Raw genomic sequence first — 17149 nt, forward strand, 5'->3', positions numbered from 1 at the left:
AAATGAAGTCTCAACATTCTTTCGCAGACGGTTGAAACAATACCAGTATCTAGGCATTACATTTTTTCTTTAGACTGTTTTCATGGAGAAGCTTTTGCAATTTAAAAAGACTGGACTGGACATTTAGACAGGTATCATGCCGACTGCCCTTCAGAGGGGCAGCCAGGCAGTAGGCAGAACCACCAGCTGAATTTCTCCAATGATGAAAGAAACACGTTACATAGAAATACTTAACAGAAAGTAGCTTGTTTTATTTTCTGGTTTCTATTCTTGCCAGTTCACAGAGGCATATTATGAGGTCCTCAAAAATACTTGATTTCAATCTCTCAGTCTATCCAGTTTTTAATCCTCTCCAGCCATTCTTACTGCCCAGAAAGAGAGAGGGAAGTGTTAGTGTGTGGTGATCCTACAGGCAGAGCAAAAGGAAGTTGAGTACTGAGAGGTTATTGGTAGACCTCAGGATTTGGAATCTTTCTTTCTATAGAATAAAAACTGCTGGGAAATTTTGCAATAAAGTTCTGGGCCTAAGGGAGACAAAGTTTTGGATTCAGTCACTTTTTTAACTGACATAGTATTCGCTGCAAGTCTAGAACCTTCCCTGGGGTCCCTGCAGTATACTTGAAATGGTAATAGAAATGGTATAGTATGAGAACTTCAAATCCTTTTTCTGTATTATCTTAGAGATGAACATCACTTGAAGTGATGTTCAGTTGCAGTCCTGCTGAGTTGCAGCAAAATTTTGTTACATTCATGAGGGTTAAAAATAGGCTTCTGTAAAATAAAATAGGTTTTGTTCGAAGACTTAAAAATAAACTAGTACAGCTCCATATATTTGGTGGTGTCCAAAGTGGAAATGACAACTTCAGTTTAATCTAGGATTGTATCTAAGTGTAAGATATCAAATAAAGTTTCTCCCTCTTTTATCTTCAGGCTCGTTTTTGGGTACAAGTGATGCGAGATTTACGGAATGGTGTTAAACTGAAGAAAGTTCAAGAGCGTCAGTACAACCCACTTCCAATAGAATATCAGCTCACACCCTACGAAATGCTGATGGATGATATTAGATCCAAACGTTATACCTTAAGGAAAGTCATGGTAAGTCAAGATTATCACTAGAATTTGTCAAATCTAAAATGTTTTCTTCCTTTATTCTTTTCTTCTCTTTTTTTCTCGGAACCCAAATTGATGATTTCATGTAGATGTTCATTTCATGTATGTTACTAAATATTCATGTTTTTTATATGGCATCTTAAATTTATGTCGTACATTGAGGGGGAAAAACATGGAACCAGCAAGTGTTGTGTATTTTGTTTTCCATATGGCAGGCATTTAAAATTCTGGAAGACACACAAACATATCATATGCTTGAACAAATGACTTGTGTTGTGTTTAGGATAACCTTAGGGGTCATATCAAAAGTCCTGTCATGCATTCAATTGAGAGGTTGTTTTAGGCCTTTTTTATTGGGGAGAATGTTCATCTTGAGTTACAACGTAGTTTTTTTCATTTCAGAATGTAGAGTGCTACCATGTTGTTCGTAAGTGATAATGTGGTGGGAAAGAAAAACCTACAGTGGTTGAAAACTTGTATTACCTACTACTTATATTACAGCATTTGAAAACATATGTTACCATGATCCGTTATATATTTTAAAGGAATATTCTATGTTAAAAAATATAAATCTTCCATTTGTAGAAATAGAGCTTAATTATTTTCAGCATATCCTATTGCTACTTTCAAGTTAAGACAATATGCCAAAGCAAGCTGGAGAGCATTGATGTATCCTCCTTCAAGATACTCATAAATGTGAAAGTAAGATTGACTTGAGGCACTCTTTTTTACCAGAATCCATATGGTATTTACTGGTGTTCCCCTGTTCTTTCTTTCCTTTTGGTTCATACTGTGTTCAACGTGAAGATGTTCTTCCTTATAAGCTAGCAACTGATCTAAAGGGCTCCCTATCCCTAGTAGGACTTTTTAAACCCCTTTGTCTGAGGCAATTAGTTGGTCAATGTCAATATTTATACCTTGCACTTACTTATCTTTGCGGGTTATTTAGCTACAGTGAAAGTATTGTCTTAGAATATTCAGTGTTCAAATTTATTTGCTTTCCTGATAAAACCTCACACAACCTTTGTTAGTGAGAAAGCTGTGAATCCACCAGAAAAATTCAGATATGGGGGTGGGGATGAGCGATGAGAGAGACAGAAAGCATGTTGTTTATTCTCTCAGAGATCATTAGGAAAAAGAATAAAGGAGGAAAAAATTGGAGCAACTACATGGGGAGCAAATAAATTAGTTCTGTTACAAATGTAAATGGCTTTTATGTATAAGCTGAAAGAACTTTCCTAATCAAGATCTGGATTTATACTATCAGATTGTATTTATTTTCTGCAGCAGATGTTGCTTAGATGTTAAATCAATAGGGTAAAATACATACCCAGGTAATCATATTATGTCTTTTTGCCAACAATTTGGAGAACTGTGCTAAGTGTTCCTACTACCCAGTGCAAAAAAGGAACAGTCCCCTAAGGACTTTGATTACTGTATGCAGTCAGGATAGTAGTTTTATTTGAATGGGAACCCCTGGGTCATCCAATTTTGCCTTTGTCAGACTAGACTTTAATTCATCTTCTGCTGAGCAAGCTCCTGCCTCTTCAGAAGAGATTTTCTTCATTATATGGTAGGTCTTGGAGGCACAGCTGCTTCTTTGCTCATCCAGACTTTTGCTGTATGCAAAATCCCTCCAAGAATCTATTTTTGCCCTGCTATCTCGTCTACTAGGTAGATTGTCCAAAATGACCCCTGGACATAAACATGAATTGGAATTACAGTCAGCTGCAGGTACAAAACCTATAGGGCTGCCTGTGATGCAATTGCTGACTTCATCTGACAACTTGCTAGCAACACCAAATTAGAAAAATAACTTTTCTTGTTAAAAATCCTAAATTCAGTAATGTGGCTTCTGCTGCAGGGTCTGCTTGAAGAATGTGTAAAGCATGCACAATAATAACAGTGCAGCTGAATATGACATGTGGAGCCTGAAGGATTCACACAGAATTACAAGTTCAGCTAGATCTCATAAATACAGCATCTTTTAACTGGCTGTCATCGATCAAGGCTGATTATAGGTACTCCTATCAGAGAAAACTGTTGTGGTTCTTGAGAAGAGGAGAAAAGGACAAATAATCCTAAATCATAATTTGAAGGCAGCCTGGGAAAGATGGATTATGTCTCTTTTCTGTCAAAATGGATTTTGGCTAAATTCTTATTAAAAACTATATTTGCTTTAAATTTATAGGAAGTATTTTAGGCTCAGTAGCTTGTGAAAATGCATATGCTTCTAATGATAATGGGTTAAGTAAATTTTTTACATAAATAAGATGCAACATGAAGTCTTTACTGTACTTTTTATTAGTATAATGCTGTGTTTAATCTCAGTACTCTGAGTAGAAACTAGGAAAGGAACAGATGTTCCTATTAGGTGGATTATTTAGGAACTGTTTTGGTGTTTCAGACTGTCAGAGGTGTTAACAGGTGATAATAACTGGACCCGTCCTCACCTGCTTTCTGTCATAGTGCAAATGTCAGAATCTGGGCTTTTCGTAAATAACTGGTTTTGTTAGTTTCAGTGACATTGGCATTTCTATTTCAGTACATATGCAAGTAATTTCAAATTTGTCATCTCTCTATCCTGATGCAGGAATCTTGTTTCCATGATGTTTGTGGGAACAAGATAACTTTCATTCTGGCATTTTATAATCTTTAAATGACAGCCGACAGGGATTTTAATAGTGTTTTTCGGCTATGGAGCACTCACTCCCAAAAAGGTAAAAATTGTGAACATCGGCAGAATCAACACTTAGAAATGGGCAAATTTTAGAATTAAGTTACTCTTACAGGCTTATTTTTCCTTTATTATGCGTTATGTGTTAAGCTGCAGCTTTGAATTCCACATTGATTCACAGTTGGCTCCCTTTCCTGCCCACCTCCCCTACTCCAACTTGTGTGCCATTCACTGTAGTTGTTGAGCTGGGTTTATTGAACAGTAACTGATAACTCTTATGTTACTTATTCAGTGCATGGCTTGTAAGGTATCTTTTATATAGTACCCAAGCTCAGCATTATGCTGCATAACAGTTAAATTCTTCATAGGTAACAGTGCTCATCTTCATGTTTGAGCTCTTCACAAATGCCTGTGGTGCAGTGGTATTAGCTTGGCCATGCTGCAAAAGGAGAATTTAGGTGTACAGGTTGATGCTATTATCAAAACTATCCAGTAATTTGATTGTCTAATCTGAGAGCCCACTGGCGTGGATGTTTGGGCATTTTTAACCAAAAGTCATTAATTTACAGTATTTGGCATCTTACAGTACCTATATGAAATACAATAACAGCTGTGCATGGACAGTATTTTCGTAAGTGAGATCTGAGATGCTTCAAGCTGGACGTAGAGAATGTGAGGAAAAGACTTTGACCAGTTTGTCCAGCTGGACATTATAGAGCCTGTCATTCTCTTATGCACAGGTCTAACTTAGTTTTACTGAGTGGTATTCAGCTGCCTTAAGCAGAGAACTCTCCTTTTTCATTTTCTGCCTTTGTCATATGTTTCTGTAGAAGTTCAGGAGTCATCCTCAGTAGAGCAGTGAGCTTTACAGTTCCTAATCATGCTTTAGGGGTATTCAAAGGAGCGACTGTGTAAGTACTATGGTTATCAGGTGGGATCATAAACTTGTACATACAGTAGATGTGCAAGAGCAGCTGTGTGAATACAGTGGCTTATGAAGTACCACAGCACTTCATGCTTGGACATTGCTATTTGAGCTTGCTCTGTGGTGTTGTATACGCGCTGCGTAATGACTATGTTAACAAGAGCACTATACTATCTGCGTAATGAAAGGTGGCAAATATATATCTCCTTGTAATATTTTATTTCACAACAGAACTTTACCATAAGCTGTTCTGGAAATGATGTACCATGTTTAAATGGCTGTTTAGGTCTCTAAATTTCTGATTGATTTTTATAATAATTGTTATTAATCATTTTATAATCATTGGTTATGCTCCCCCACACTGCCAGCTTTAATGCATTTACAGTGTTTTGAGGTATTTATTTAAATACTGCTTTGCGGTTGGTGTCAATCTGGAATGTGACCAAAAAAAAAAAAGTTGGTTGTTTTTTCCCCTGCATGTATCATGGCGGCATCTGTGCAGTATATTTCTGATTTAGAATTTAATCAAGAGCCGTTAATTTCAATTAAAATAAAAGATGCCTGTGAAATCACTCATTACAAGGAGAGTTAGTTTGAGTAAATAAATAGAACTAATGTGAATACAGAGGGTAAAAGCTTCCCCTTGTGTCTTTCATATCAGTATCTTGTTTGGGTGCTGAGTGGAAGAAGGTTCTTCTTCCACTGGAGCACCAGGTTCTGCCATTGGTGCTCCTGCTCTTGACTTCTGGCTGTGAAACATCTACTTGCTTTGCCACGAGCTCCCCATGTATCCTTTGGAAAATCACCTAAGAAAATCTTCTGTTTCTCCGGTTCCTATCAAATGGGGCATACTGATACCAATTATACCCTGGTGGCATGAAGTCAGGGCATAGAGTGCCCTGAGATGAAGGGCTCAGAGCCATGTATTATTTATTTCCAGTTGTCATGCAGAGGGTTATTTCCCCAAGGCTGGAATGCAGATTATCAGTTTACAAAATGGCTGCTGGTAATAACTCTCAACTTCAGCTATCAACTTTGACATCTGATGAACAGTGACTTGGGGAAGAGAGACTTCTCATTTCATTAGCAATCCTGCAAAGCATGCTGGCTTCAAAATATTGCTCAGTCTTTAAACGGAAGAAATCAATCACACCACTTAAAATAATATTCTCCTCATCATAAAATGTCAAATCAACATTCAGTATAAACCTTTTCAATTTTAATTTCTCTGCACTATTTTTAGGAAGGTGATGCATGTTGCCGAGTTTAGCAGCTTGATAATCTCTTCCAAGCTACGCGGAATTCACTCTAAGGAAGCTGTGGGGGTGGGAACAAATAGAATTTGGAGCATGTGTAGGTTAGGATCCTCCAGAAAGAGTTCCTGGGAAACCAGAGTCCCCCCACGCAGGACTCCACATCCGCTTCCTTAACGGGGAAGGGAGGAATTTTTCAGCAAGGAAACAGAGCATGTCTGAAGTGAGCAGAGTTTACATGGAAGCTGCATGGCATTAATGAAGTTCAGTTACGAATCATATTCAGGTGACCTTATGAGCATTTTTCTGACTGCAGCATTCCTTCTGGTTACCAAAAGTGCATGTCATTTGACAAACCAAAGCTGTGTCTTTACATATATTTGCTGGCTACAGAGCTTATATGAATAGTCTCCCAAAGAAAAATGAGCCAAATGGTTAATTTCTTTTTCAAAAGAAAAAATATATATAAAAAAAGATGCTGAAATTAGGAGAGACCTGGTCTAAGAAATACAGTGTCATGGGAATTCCTGTCAAGTTGGAAGACAGGGCTGATAGCCAGCTGCTGTGTGGTAATAGAAGGTACTAGAAGGATGTATGGCATAGGATGCTGTCTCATCCCTGAAAGTGTGCTTGGGCACTTTGCTGTATGAAAATTGAGCATAACAGATGGATTTTTTTTTTTTTTTTTGAGGAAATCCATGCACTTACTCCGAGCTTACAATTTATAAATTCTTCATATGATAGAAAAAATTCCACTGCATTCTTTTATGTCCTGCACCTATAGTAAATTGCTGACTTTGTCCTGTGATGCCTTATGTCTAAAGGAGGTATAACAGAAAGACATGTCTTTCTCTTTGGAGAAAACCAACAGAATAAGAAAACAAAACTCCCCCAGCCCCTCTTCTACAGAAATATATGATCTACAGTGAGGAAAAGTGCCTCCTATGCTTCCAGTGGCCTGCTGTGGCATCCTAGTGGTTTATTTTGTGAACATATTAACAAATCTAGTTTTATACTTGAGTAATCTTTGAAGTGCAGGTGTCGAGGTAGCTATGAAATCATAGCTTCCCTCTCCTTCTGGGGGATTTATACAAAAGCACCTCTTCATGGCCGTAGCTGCAGAGACAGGTGGTAAAGTCACAAAACCAAGGGGAACATGTTTTTTATCCATTGCTACCAGCAAATTATTAGTGATTGTGTGAGATCTGGCTTTGTTGCTTGGGACATGGTAAGGAGATCAAGAATACTGGCGCCTTAAGGTGCATCCTTTTTTTCACAGAGGCTGAACCCAGAGTGTTAAAGACTGTTTAACAGTTCAGATAGGTGTTCTTAAAAATGGTTTTGGCAACTTTTCCTCTCAGCAAGATACAGTCTTCATCTGCATTCTGCCATAGACACGACTGCAGCCTTAACATTTGATTTCATATTTCAAAATCCTAAGTATTGCTGATTAAAGCTGTGGCAGTTGTGGTTATTCTGCAGCTGTCTGCAAAGCTGAAAAGCTGTTAGGTATGTTTTAGCTTGTGCTTTGCATATGGATTGTTGCTATGCTTAGGACTGCTGGGGTTTTATGTCTGGTGCAGGTGTCAGAGCACTGCAAGCTCTGACAGGGTTGTTGTGAGTTTTCAATTGATCTTATCATCTGCATGAATATGAATGCAAAATATGGAAATACATATTTCACTTTTTCCTTTCCAGGTCAACGGTGACATTCCACCTCGATTAAAAAAGAGCGCTCATGAAATAATCCTGGATTTCATCCGATCGCGACCTCCATTAAATCCTGTATGTAATCCCATGAACTTCATTCCTAACAAAACCATGGCTTTTTAAAGCATGTTTGTGTCCAGGGAGTATGTCAAATATTACGTTTTCTGACAAGGGCTTTCAAAAATACTGTCTTCTGTATATAGAACATGTTCTCTTAAAAGAACAGTGTGTAATATCTTGCACCTACCAATTAATAGCTGTTGTTACCAGCCCTTTATTTCTGGAAAATAATGATGAATTGGGGAAAAATTTATGTGAGTTTTACAACTGAGTGCGTGTAAAATAGTATCACAACATTCCACTTTTTTTTTTTTCCAAAGAAGTGTGACATCTACTTTCAAGGAAGCACTGTTTTATGTAAATATAATTATCTTTATATCCTGAGGCCTCAGCAAGAAAACTGAAACCAACCCCACCGCGGCCACGCAGCCTTCATGAAAGGATACTGGAGGAAATCAAGGCAGAGAGGAAGTTGCGTCCAGTCTCACCTGATGAGATAAGGCGTAGCAGGCTGGGTAAGCACACTGCTGGTTTTTACCTGCAGCATCCACAGAAAACTTCCCACATAAGAAACAGCAATATTAGTGATGTCTGTGCAGGTGTCACAGAATATAAACTTGTTCTCATCCCTTCAGAGAAAGAAAGAAAGGACCTACAGGCTTTGCTAGGGCTATGCAATTTTCATGCTAAGCTATATTTAAAAATAAGATACTGCATGGTTCAGCTTGATTCCCTTCAAGTTTTTAATGTACATATTAAACAAATTTAATGGCATTGTATTGCTTGTTGCACACGACAGTGTTATATTTGCTCAGAATGGAATGGGTATTGTTTCTCCCTTGTGTAATGTTCCTTACATATCTGCATGTTTCATGTCTGTTTTTAATTAATCCTATTCTCTTTGTTTCCTGTTGTTAGCATCATCAATTTCCTTATTTTAATTCAAAATCTGCTTTTATTTTGTTTGCTGAATCTATTGCTTTTATTCTGAATCCAAATCTTTGCTTCATTTTCTAATTTATGGAACATATCTTTTCAGTGGGAGAATAATTCAGACTTGTGCTGCAAAGCATTTCATTTCTGTAATATATATTCAAGAACCCACTGTGAGATTATACAAATACTATGTTTTCCGGGGATTACCAATTTGCATTAGTTCAATAGTTCTGATGACAAAAGCATGACAAATGCAGTCTTACTTTGTGACTTAGATTTCTTGGAGGACAGTTTTTATCTGTATCAGAAAAAGTGAGCTAGCTGGATTTTTGAAGAGCAGAAGTGGAATTTTTTTGTCTGAAAAGCATGAAATAATTCACATATATTCCCTAGTGCTGCTTTTTGCAAAATACTTGTGCTTGCCACATGTGCTTAAAGGCACTGGTCCAGATTCAAGTGGTTTGTGACAACCCATTGTCTCTGCAGAAAAACAATTTCATCAGTCTTGCTTTGTTGCATTGTTTTTTGAAGCACTAAGTAGAGTTTGCTGAATGCTTGGGTGCGTTTTTAAAAGCACGATGTTTTGTATATTGTTTCTGTTTGTACTCAGTTCATGCTTGCTGTATCAATGTTTCTAATAGGTCTAGACATTTTTCCAAATGTAGGAAGCTTGTAAAAATGAGGAACAATTCCTTGATTTTCTTTGAAACATTCAGTTCGAGTATTTTGAATGTTCTCTTCTGGGAATTATCATGTCCTCTCAGGGGCAGCAAATTTGATCTAGTAGATTTTTACAATGTCTGAATGATATAAATAAGATCCAACCCTTTTAGTAGACAGTTTCTAAAACCAATGTTAAATTTTTGAGTATTACAGGTTAGGACTTCCTGGGCTGATTTCAGGGCATGGCCCCCAGTGAGGGATAACTGTCTTCACCAATTCTTAATTTTTTTGTTAAAGAATTAAATTCTTTGATTTTGCAACAGCGTTAATTCTCCTTACGTCCAGTGAATTGTTTGGATTAAATACCATATGAAGGTGTAAAAGGGGATGCATGCATGCAAGTTTTATTTCCCAAGTGTTTATTTGCTGCTGGCATGACGAAGAAAAAAGAGCAAAGGCCTTGAAGATAATTTTTCTTATGTTGAAACATGAGGGTTTGATTTTCTCACATTGAAGTGATTGTTATGTCCAAAGTTCCTTAGAATAAAATACGTTTGTGCAGAAGTATGAATAGAGTAATGCTAGTGACATTCAGTATGGTACCAATAGATCTGCCATATAATTTAGATGATCACTGAATGCAGTTTAGAGTTACAATATGTAAGGTAATGAGGTTTAAGGATTATAAATCTAACTAGAAACACCATGTAGGACACTTGCACCTTCTGGACAGAAATATTTGTTGCCCTTAAAAAGAAGAAAACCAAAAAAGCATTAGAATGAAATATTTGGGAGCATATGGTACGTTACACATGTCCCAGAGTTGATCAGTTTATAGAAGGCAAGCGTGCAGCTACACTTGACTTTTGGGGTGAGGGGGCCTGTACTCATGCAGTTCCTCCTCTGTGATATGGGTGGACCTATGGCATGTGTTTCCCAGCAGCAACAGGCTTTGTCCCTCTGCTCTGCTCTGCACAGCACATGCATGCATACAGGTAAGATCTTTACCCTGATCTGGCGCTGAGAAAAGCCACCCTGTGGCTGGCTGCTCTGAGCCTAAAACTTCTTTGGAAACAGTAATGTTCTGACAGAGGGAGAGGTCTGAGCAGAGAAATTGGAGTGAGCTTTCACACAACCTTGTAAAATCATCAGAGTAAGCTATCGAGACAAACACAGCCTTGAGGTACATGTCCTTAAGGCTTGAATTTGTGACTCAAGCAAGTTGAGCTAATGGAGCTTGGAGAAAACTTTGTTTCATGTATGTGTTTATCAACCTTCAGTTAGGACTCGGCATTAGGTGATAAACACCCTTACGCTTTAAAATGTTTTTGCCTTTTTGCTGGGTTTGAACAGGGATTTCTGTACTGTTTCTGTAACTGTTGCCTGTGGCTGACGTTGTCTACTTAATGAGCTACAGGAAAAATACCCTGACTCCCAAATTTTACTCTAGGTGAGCCACCTACTGCAGTCATTACATAAATTTGTTCTCATGAACAAAACTCCCAGCACAGACTTTTTTTAAACACCTTTTAATGCAGTGGTATATGTGGCTGAGAGCCCCTTTCATGCCAACTTGCATGTTTATCACCTGTCAGTTAAGACAGATAAGCTGATGTGGGTTTTGGTGCATTCTTGTCACTGGGCATGGCCTGCTTATTTGTATTAGTGCACTGAAATTTTGTTTTCAGTTGAGAAATATTTTGAGTATCTGCTCCCTGAATTACACCGTTTAACGGGAAATATACATAGGCCTTTCCAGAAACAAAGATCCACATGACCACCTTCTTATCTAGAAATAAAAAGCTCAGAGGACCACAAAGAAGGGGATAATATTGTGAATACATTTTAAAGGTTAAGTCCACATAAGATTTTTAAAAAGAACAAGAATCGGCACAGATCACACAGTGTTTGGCCTGTATTTCCGTCCTTTTCAAGGAAAGTACTGCTCAAGTACTTTCAAGCTTAGCTTGAGTGTCTCTCTTTATTAGTTTAATTATAATCATTGGAGATTATGCTTAAAAAAATTAGAAATATCTTTTTTTCAGGTCACTGAAACTTGTGTGAAGTGTGGCTTTGTGCTTTTGTTTTCACTCTTTCTTCCCTCTCTTTCACTTTACCTTCCCCCCTCTCTCTCTTTCATGGCATTTTAATTGAAAAAAAAATTGATTTTTAATACTTGCCTTGAATTGATACTTGCCTTGAATTAGAAAAATCTCATTCTACAACTATTTATAATCGCTCTGTTTGCAAGTACCATTTATGCTGCTGTAGTTTTCAGACTTTGCGCTTTGCTTCAGTAAAGCAATAGTAAGTGTGACACATTTTGGATTTAGGCAACAGAATCCAAAATGTCTCAAATGGAGTTAATCTCTTGGTTTCACTGCCCTTCTGCTTTTCTAATAGCTGAATTATTTTCTTTTTGTTGTTTCCTTTTTTTTACAGCAGTGCGGCCACTTAGCATGTCTTACAGTTTTGACTTGTCAGGTAAAAGGTGCAACACCTGACGTGGTTATTGTGCTTGTTGTGAAATTTGTTCCATCTGTTTGTTGAATTCCCATTTAAGAAAGAAACTTGAAGGGATTCTTCCAAGATATGGTCAGTGAAAATAAAAATTAAGATAAATTACTTATCTTACTATCTATCTATCCGTTGCCACAATAGGATGCTTCAGTATAGGAAACATCTGTATTTCACCTGAAATAGAGTGCTGGAATTCTGTTTAAATAAATAATCAAAATAAGGTGGCCCAGAGCTATTCCAAACAATGTCACCTTCGAGTCTGATCTGACTTTGTGTCTTTACTCACTTTTTCACTACACCATCTTCTGCAGTACTTAATTTCTCACAAGGATCCAAAACCAGTTTTGAACTCTTATACCTTTCTAGATTTAATGAAATGCAGCTATGAATAGTAATCTAGAAAGGAACTGTCAGTTCTGCTGAGTGTCTTTACAGTAAATGCTTTTTGAGTTGTGAAATCAGACATTCACTCAAAAGAAGCTAAACCTTCCTTCTTTACTGGTTAGCAAAATAAGTTGCTAAGGTTTGCTGGTAATAGCTGATACAGAGGATTCCATAGCTGATCTTCATCAACTGTCTAAAACCAAATTTTAAGTTTCCTCCTGGTGGGCCATTAGTTAGGATGTGCAGTAACTGTATGGACATGTTCTACTTCAAAGGCAGCAACATCAGAGAGAGTTTGTGCCTACTAGCCAGAAGTAAATCCATTCTTCCCTCATTGCACACTAACTTTCCAGGATGCTCAGGCTCAGAGACTCCATCATTGAGGCTGGAAATAGTCTACATTAGCCTCAAAGGTTTGTCCACTGAGGACAGCTCTTATGCTAGCTCTCACCTCATTTCCCCTAGGTGACCTCCCAAAAAACCGTCTCCAAATAAATCCATGCTCTCATTTTGTGAAGAAGCAGCAGCAGCCGTACCTTCCCCCCTTCCTTCCAGTTGTAGGCAGAAACATTTCATCTGCATCTTCTGCAGAGTGTTCATCCTCTGTTTCTTCATTCACCCTTTAACCTCATGTGTTTATTTTCCCCATAGAAAGGCATAATATGACTGAAATACTCATATATTATGGACTAGAAATTCCATATAGAAGTTGTTTTTTTTTATTACTGTAATATAAAAATTACAATAGTTTTGTAATATGGGAGCAAAGTTCACAAGTGACTTACCTGTGAACGTGGCTTCATGTTCTGGCTGAGCCAAATAAACAGCTTGCAATTGTCAAGAGCTGAGGAGGGGCTCCTGTGGATCCCTCTCTTCCCCAGGCTCCCCTCAGAGCATGGGATTCCCACTCTTTCTCTGTGCAAGTCCTGCCCATTTATTCACAACATGACCTGCTTAAACTCATGTAACCCAGGAACAGATACTTTCATTTTTTTTTCTGCTCTTTTAGTGATTTAAACCTGCTTACTATGTGATCCGATGATCAGAGAGCTGGCTCAGAGTAGGTGATGAGTACGGGTGGATGGGAGGAAGAAACAGGCTCTCCCCGTCAGAGGCGGTGGCAAGCTGTTAATCCAGCTCCATCCCTTTTGTGAAATTTTACACTCAGGGCATATTGTGCAGCTACTACAGCTGTAGTGGGATTCAAATTCTGTATGCACCTGGTATCATGTTTTACTCCACTGGGAGCTGAAAGGTCCCCAGGGGTTCAGTTAATTGTATAAACAGCAAACTTTGGTTTTCAAAAAGTAGTGCTACTTTAGGATATGCCCAAAGTTCCTTCAGTCTTAAGACTATAAAATGAAATGTGCCAGTGAACAATAAGAAGGAAGTGTTCAGATCTGTCCTTTTACATGTCTGTCTGCTTCTTCTTTTACCTTTTATTTCATTTGTTTAAATCCAAACAGCATTTAGTTAAAAGGTCCCTCCATCATCCATAAATCCATTATCCATATCCAGTCATTACCATTATGTTTTTCTTATTAAAAAGTAGCTTCATAGCAATCTGTACTGTACTTGGATTTGTTCTTTTTGACTGACCATTGAAGAACTCTTCCTGTTTTCTTTATCCATCTTCCAACTGTGATTGGTTTTGGTTTTTCAGGTCATGGGGTTCTCAGCAAATAGCATCATATGGCGTGACTGAGTGATCTGATAAGTTGTCTTTAGAAGTAAATTCAGGGTGATTAAAACATTCCAGTTAGATCTGAGACACCAGATGAGCTGTACAAATGAATTAGATGGGTTGGGATGTCGATAGTAAGCAGATAAGCAGTAGCTTTGAATGTTGTTGCTTTGTGTGCTTTTACTTTTTTCTTTATTCTGGAGGCTGGGAAGCTATATTGTGCTTTCATCAGTGTTTCCACATTCATGCTTTTTCACATCTTTCATTGCTCTCTGCTTGATGGAATTGCTGAACTGAAAAACTGCAAAACCTGTTGAAAAGCAGAAGTGTTTCCTAGTAAGTGCTAAAGGATAGGTGCAGGCTGATGTTATGCTAATTTCCTTGACGGGGATGATAGAACAATCCTGAGAAGACTTTTGCTGGCACTGACCGAGCAGGTATAGTTGGTATGTCACACTGTCCGGCTCCATGCAGATGCCTGCTGTTATCCTGAACAGGAGAGGAGGGGTACCTGGGACCCCCTTTTACACTGCTGTTTCCTACTAGTAGAATAGAAGGAGCAAGCGGTAGCCACCTGTAATGAGAGTAGTCTGAGAGGTACTCAGAAATTGAACAGGGGCTGGACAATCATTGCCCACTTCTAATAGAAAAATAGTTTTAAAACAGCTTAATTTCAATGCACTGTGTTGAATGCAACCCAAAAGATCAGTCATTCCCACTCTTAACACTCCATTTCTTACCTCAGAGCTGTACTCATGGCTGCTTTGAAGTTGTTACTTCAGAAAGGGTTTTGCACATTTGGGGGGGGGGGGGGGGGGGGGGGCTGCAGGGCAAGAAGAAAAAGGAAACTGAAACATTGAATCCCATTATTTCTTTTGTTCCCAGTCTTGTGAGGTGATGGGTATCACTTTTGGCTTTACATGATATGTGCCTCAGACCACTGTGAGGAAGGAGGAAGGAACTCTCCCAGCTCCTGGCAATCTTTTAATGTAGATAACACAATAATGAATGTAATGCAAACACCAGCAGAAGACTGGCATTTTGTATTACTGATTTATTAGTTCTTGGGTTAAACTTTGTCATCTAAGTCCATTGAAAGGAACAGCACATCTCTATTACATTTTCATTATGTAATCTTTCCCAGTGTATTATGATCATGATAACAAGCAAGAAGTAAGTCTGTAATAATTCTGAAAATCCATTTTTGCATTCTTTTAAACTCAGTGTAAAAATGATGAGGTTAAGGAGTTCATTTGCCATGTAGAACAAAATTCAGGATTCTGCTGTCATTATTTGCTCAGGAGAGGTGGTTAGGAGGCCGACAGCATATGGTTACATGACTGCTGCAGTTTGTGTGTAATCTGTGGTCTGTTTAATTCCTTGTTTCATGAGAGATATCATTTTACATGTAAATAAAGGCACATTTGTATTATCCTAGGGTGGGATTTTTTTGTGCTTCCCACCCCAGCCCCCTTCTTAATACTAGTCAGGGAAGGCCAACGCAAAGATCAAGTAATCAAATCAAGACCTTCTCTTCTTTTATTTGCCTGTTGTAATGATAGTTTAGAAGAAACACAAAAGAAACCAAACACATTCATCCAATTTGCAGGTACTGCTCATTGTGCTTGCTGCCTGAAAACAGGGAGAAATGAAACTCTCTCAGTGTGTCTAACTCTCTAATAAAGCCTTAACCCCAGGCTGTTACTCACACAAGCCTTTTTTTAATATGATTTGAATCATCTTCAAAACATTTAGATGTTTTGGGAAAGTAGAGATTGTGAACTATTATCCTTTTGAGAAAATAAATTTAGGTTTTTGTTTCAAAGACTTGTCCATGAATTTCTTCTGTCATATTCATTTTGATAAGCATTAGTCTATTGTTTGATTCTGATTTGTTTATCCTGATTAATTTTATCTTGTTTATGATGATGGAAGATTATTTGCCATCGGTAATGTTTCTGTTGCCTGAGTGCATCACTAAAATAGTTTAAATAAAGTAATAATTTTTTGGTCTGTATCTGCTAACAAACTCTGATTTTAATTTTGGAACAAGTTATTTTTGTTGAAATCTGTTTGCTGAAACTGTAAAATTTAATGATCATTTCCTTAAATTAGGATAGCCTATTTATTCATATATATCCAGTACTGTAAGTGCAGGAATGATAAAAGGAACTTAAGCACTATTGACAAAATGGATTTTGTAGATTTTTCAATTTTACTTTTTTTTAATTTATTCTTTAATGCTTGCAAGTTGCAAAAACTTCTTTTTTTTTGTTTGTTTTTTTTTTTCTTAACAATACATAAAATAAATGACATTTCCCACTGAAGAGCCCTTCAAAACAAGTATTACATTAGATTGTCTTCTTAATTCATCTAAAACTTCTCTGGTATTTCAAGACTTACAAACCAACATATGGACAACTCAAGAATATGTATGAACAACTCATATATGTATGAATTTAAAATACAGCTGGTTTAGGCTTTTTAGATAGTGATTGGCTACATAAATTGCCTCCAAAATGGATCAGAGATTTCAGTTTCTGGAGCCTAAAGAAAGTGGGCCTTAGTTTATAGAAATCAAGGCAACAACAACAGCAAAAACACCCCAACAGAAAAGAATTCATGATGTGCCCTGGATATCCATTCCATCACCTCCCACAGTGCTAGGGGATGTTTGGTGGATGTTCCCTCCTCTTTCCTCTTCCCAGACCTATCGTGTGTTTTATTTTTTTTGGAAGGAGGGCAGTACTGTTGGCCTTCCCATCATTTATTCTACTACTGAGTCCAACAGTACTTACAGGCCATTCTTCACCCTCCATACCATCAGGCAGGAGAGCCACCACCCAGGAAGTTTGAGAAGGGACACCACCTTTGTCTGTTGTGTTGGTGGTGCTGGGGCTGCTTCATTGGACAGCCTGTTCAAGAACCAGCCTGGGCAATCAAAAGACAAATCAAAGGTTTTTCTCTTGCTCATTTGGGCAACCCTGAGCTTCTTCAATCAAGTGCATACCAGCTAATTATGAGGTCTCAAGAAGTGGTATTGGCAGCAGGGAAGTGAGGCAGTTTGGGTTTTGTTTCTCTGCTATTGGTTTCTGGGATTGTATTGAGTGGCTACTAAAGCAGGAATGCATTTGATGTGGAGGACGCTCATGTTCTACTCGCAGAAATCTAAGAGGGGAAAAAAAAACCATGACCTATAAGCCATAGTGCTAGACAGGACACCCATT

The 17149-nt window shown here is 37.9% G+C and overlaps 1 protein-coding gene across 6 annotated transcripts in view; it reads left to right on the forward strand.

Annotated features, from left to right (window-relative positions):
- SPIRE1 (spire type actin nucleation factor 1) overlaps nt 1-17149 on the forward strand; it is a 125775-nt gene that overhangs the window by 90739 nt on the left and 17887 nt on the right. For 4 of the 6 annotated variants that reach the window (XM_057397431.1, XM_057397434.1, XM_057397432.1 and 1 more), the window contains exons 6-9: nt 931-1095; nt 7664-7750; nt 8121-8250; nt 11777-11818. In XM_057397431.1, coding sequence (XP_057253414.1) covers nt 931-1095; nt 7664-7750; nt 8121-8250; nt 11777-11818 — 424 coding nt within the window. The remainder of the gene's footprint in view (nt 1-930; nt 1096-7663; nt 7751-8120; nt 8251-11776; nt 11819-17149) is intronic. The other 2 variants (XM_057397433.1, XM_057397435.1) reach the window with 1 other exon arrangement.

This window comes from Pezoporus wallicus, unplaced genomic scaffold, assembly GCF_028554395.1.
Source record: "Pezoporus wallicus isolate ANWC-B61680 ecotype Strahan unplaced genomic scaffold, APGP_CSIRO_Pwel_v1 contig_227, whole genome shotgun sequence".
Lineage (NCBI taxonomy): Eukaryota > Metazoa > Chordata > Aves > Psittaciformes > Psittacidae > Pezoporus > Pezoporus wallicus.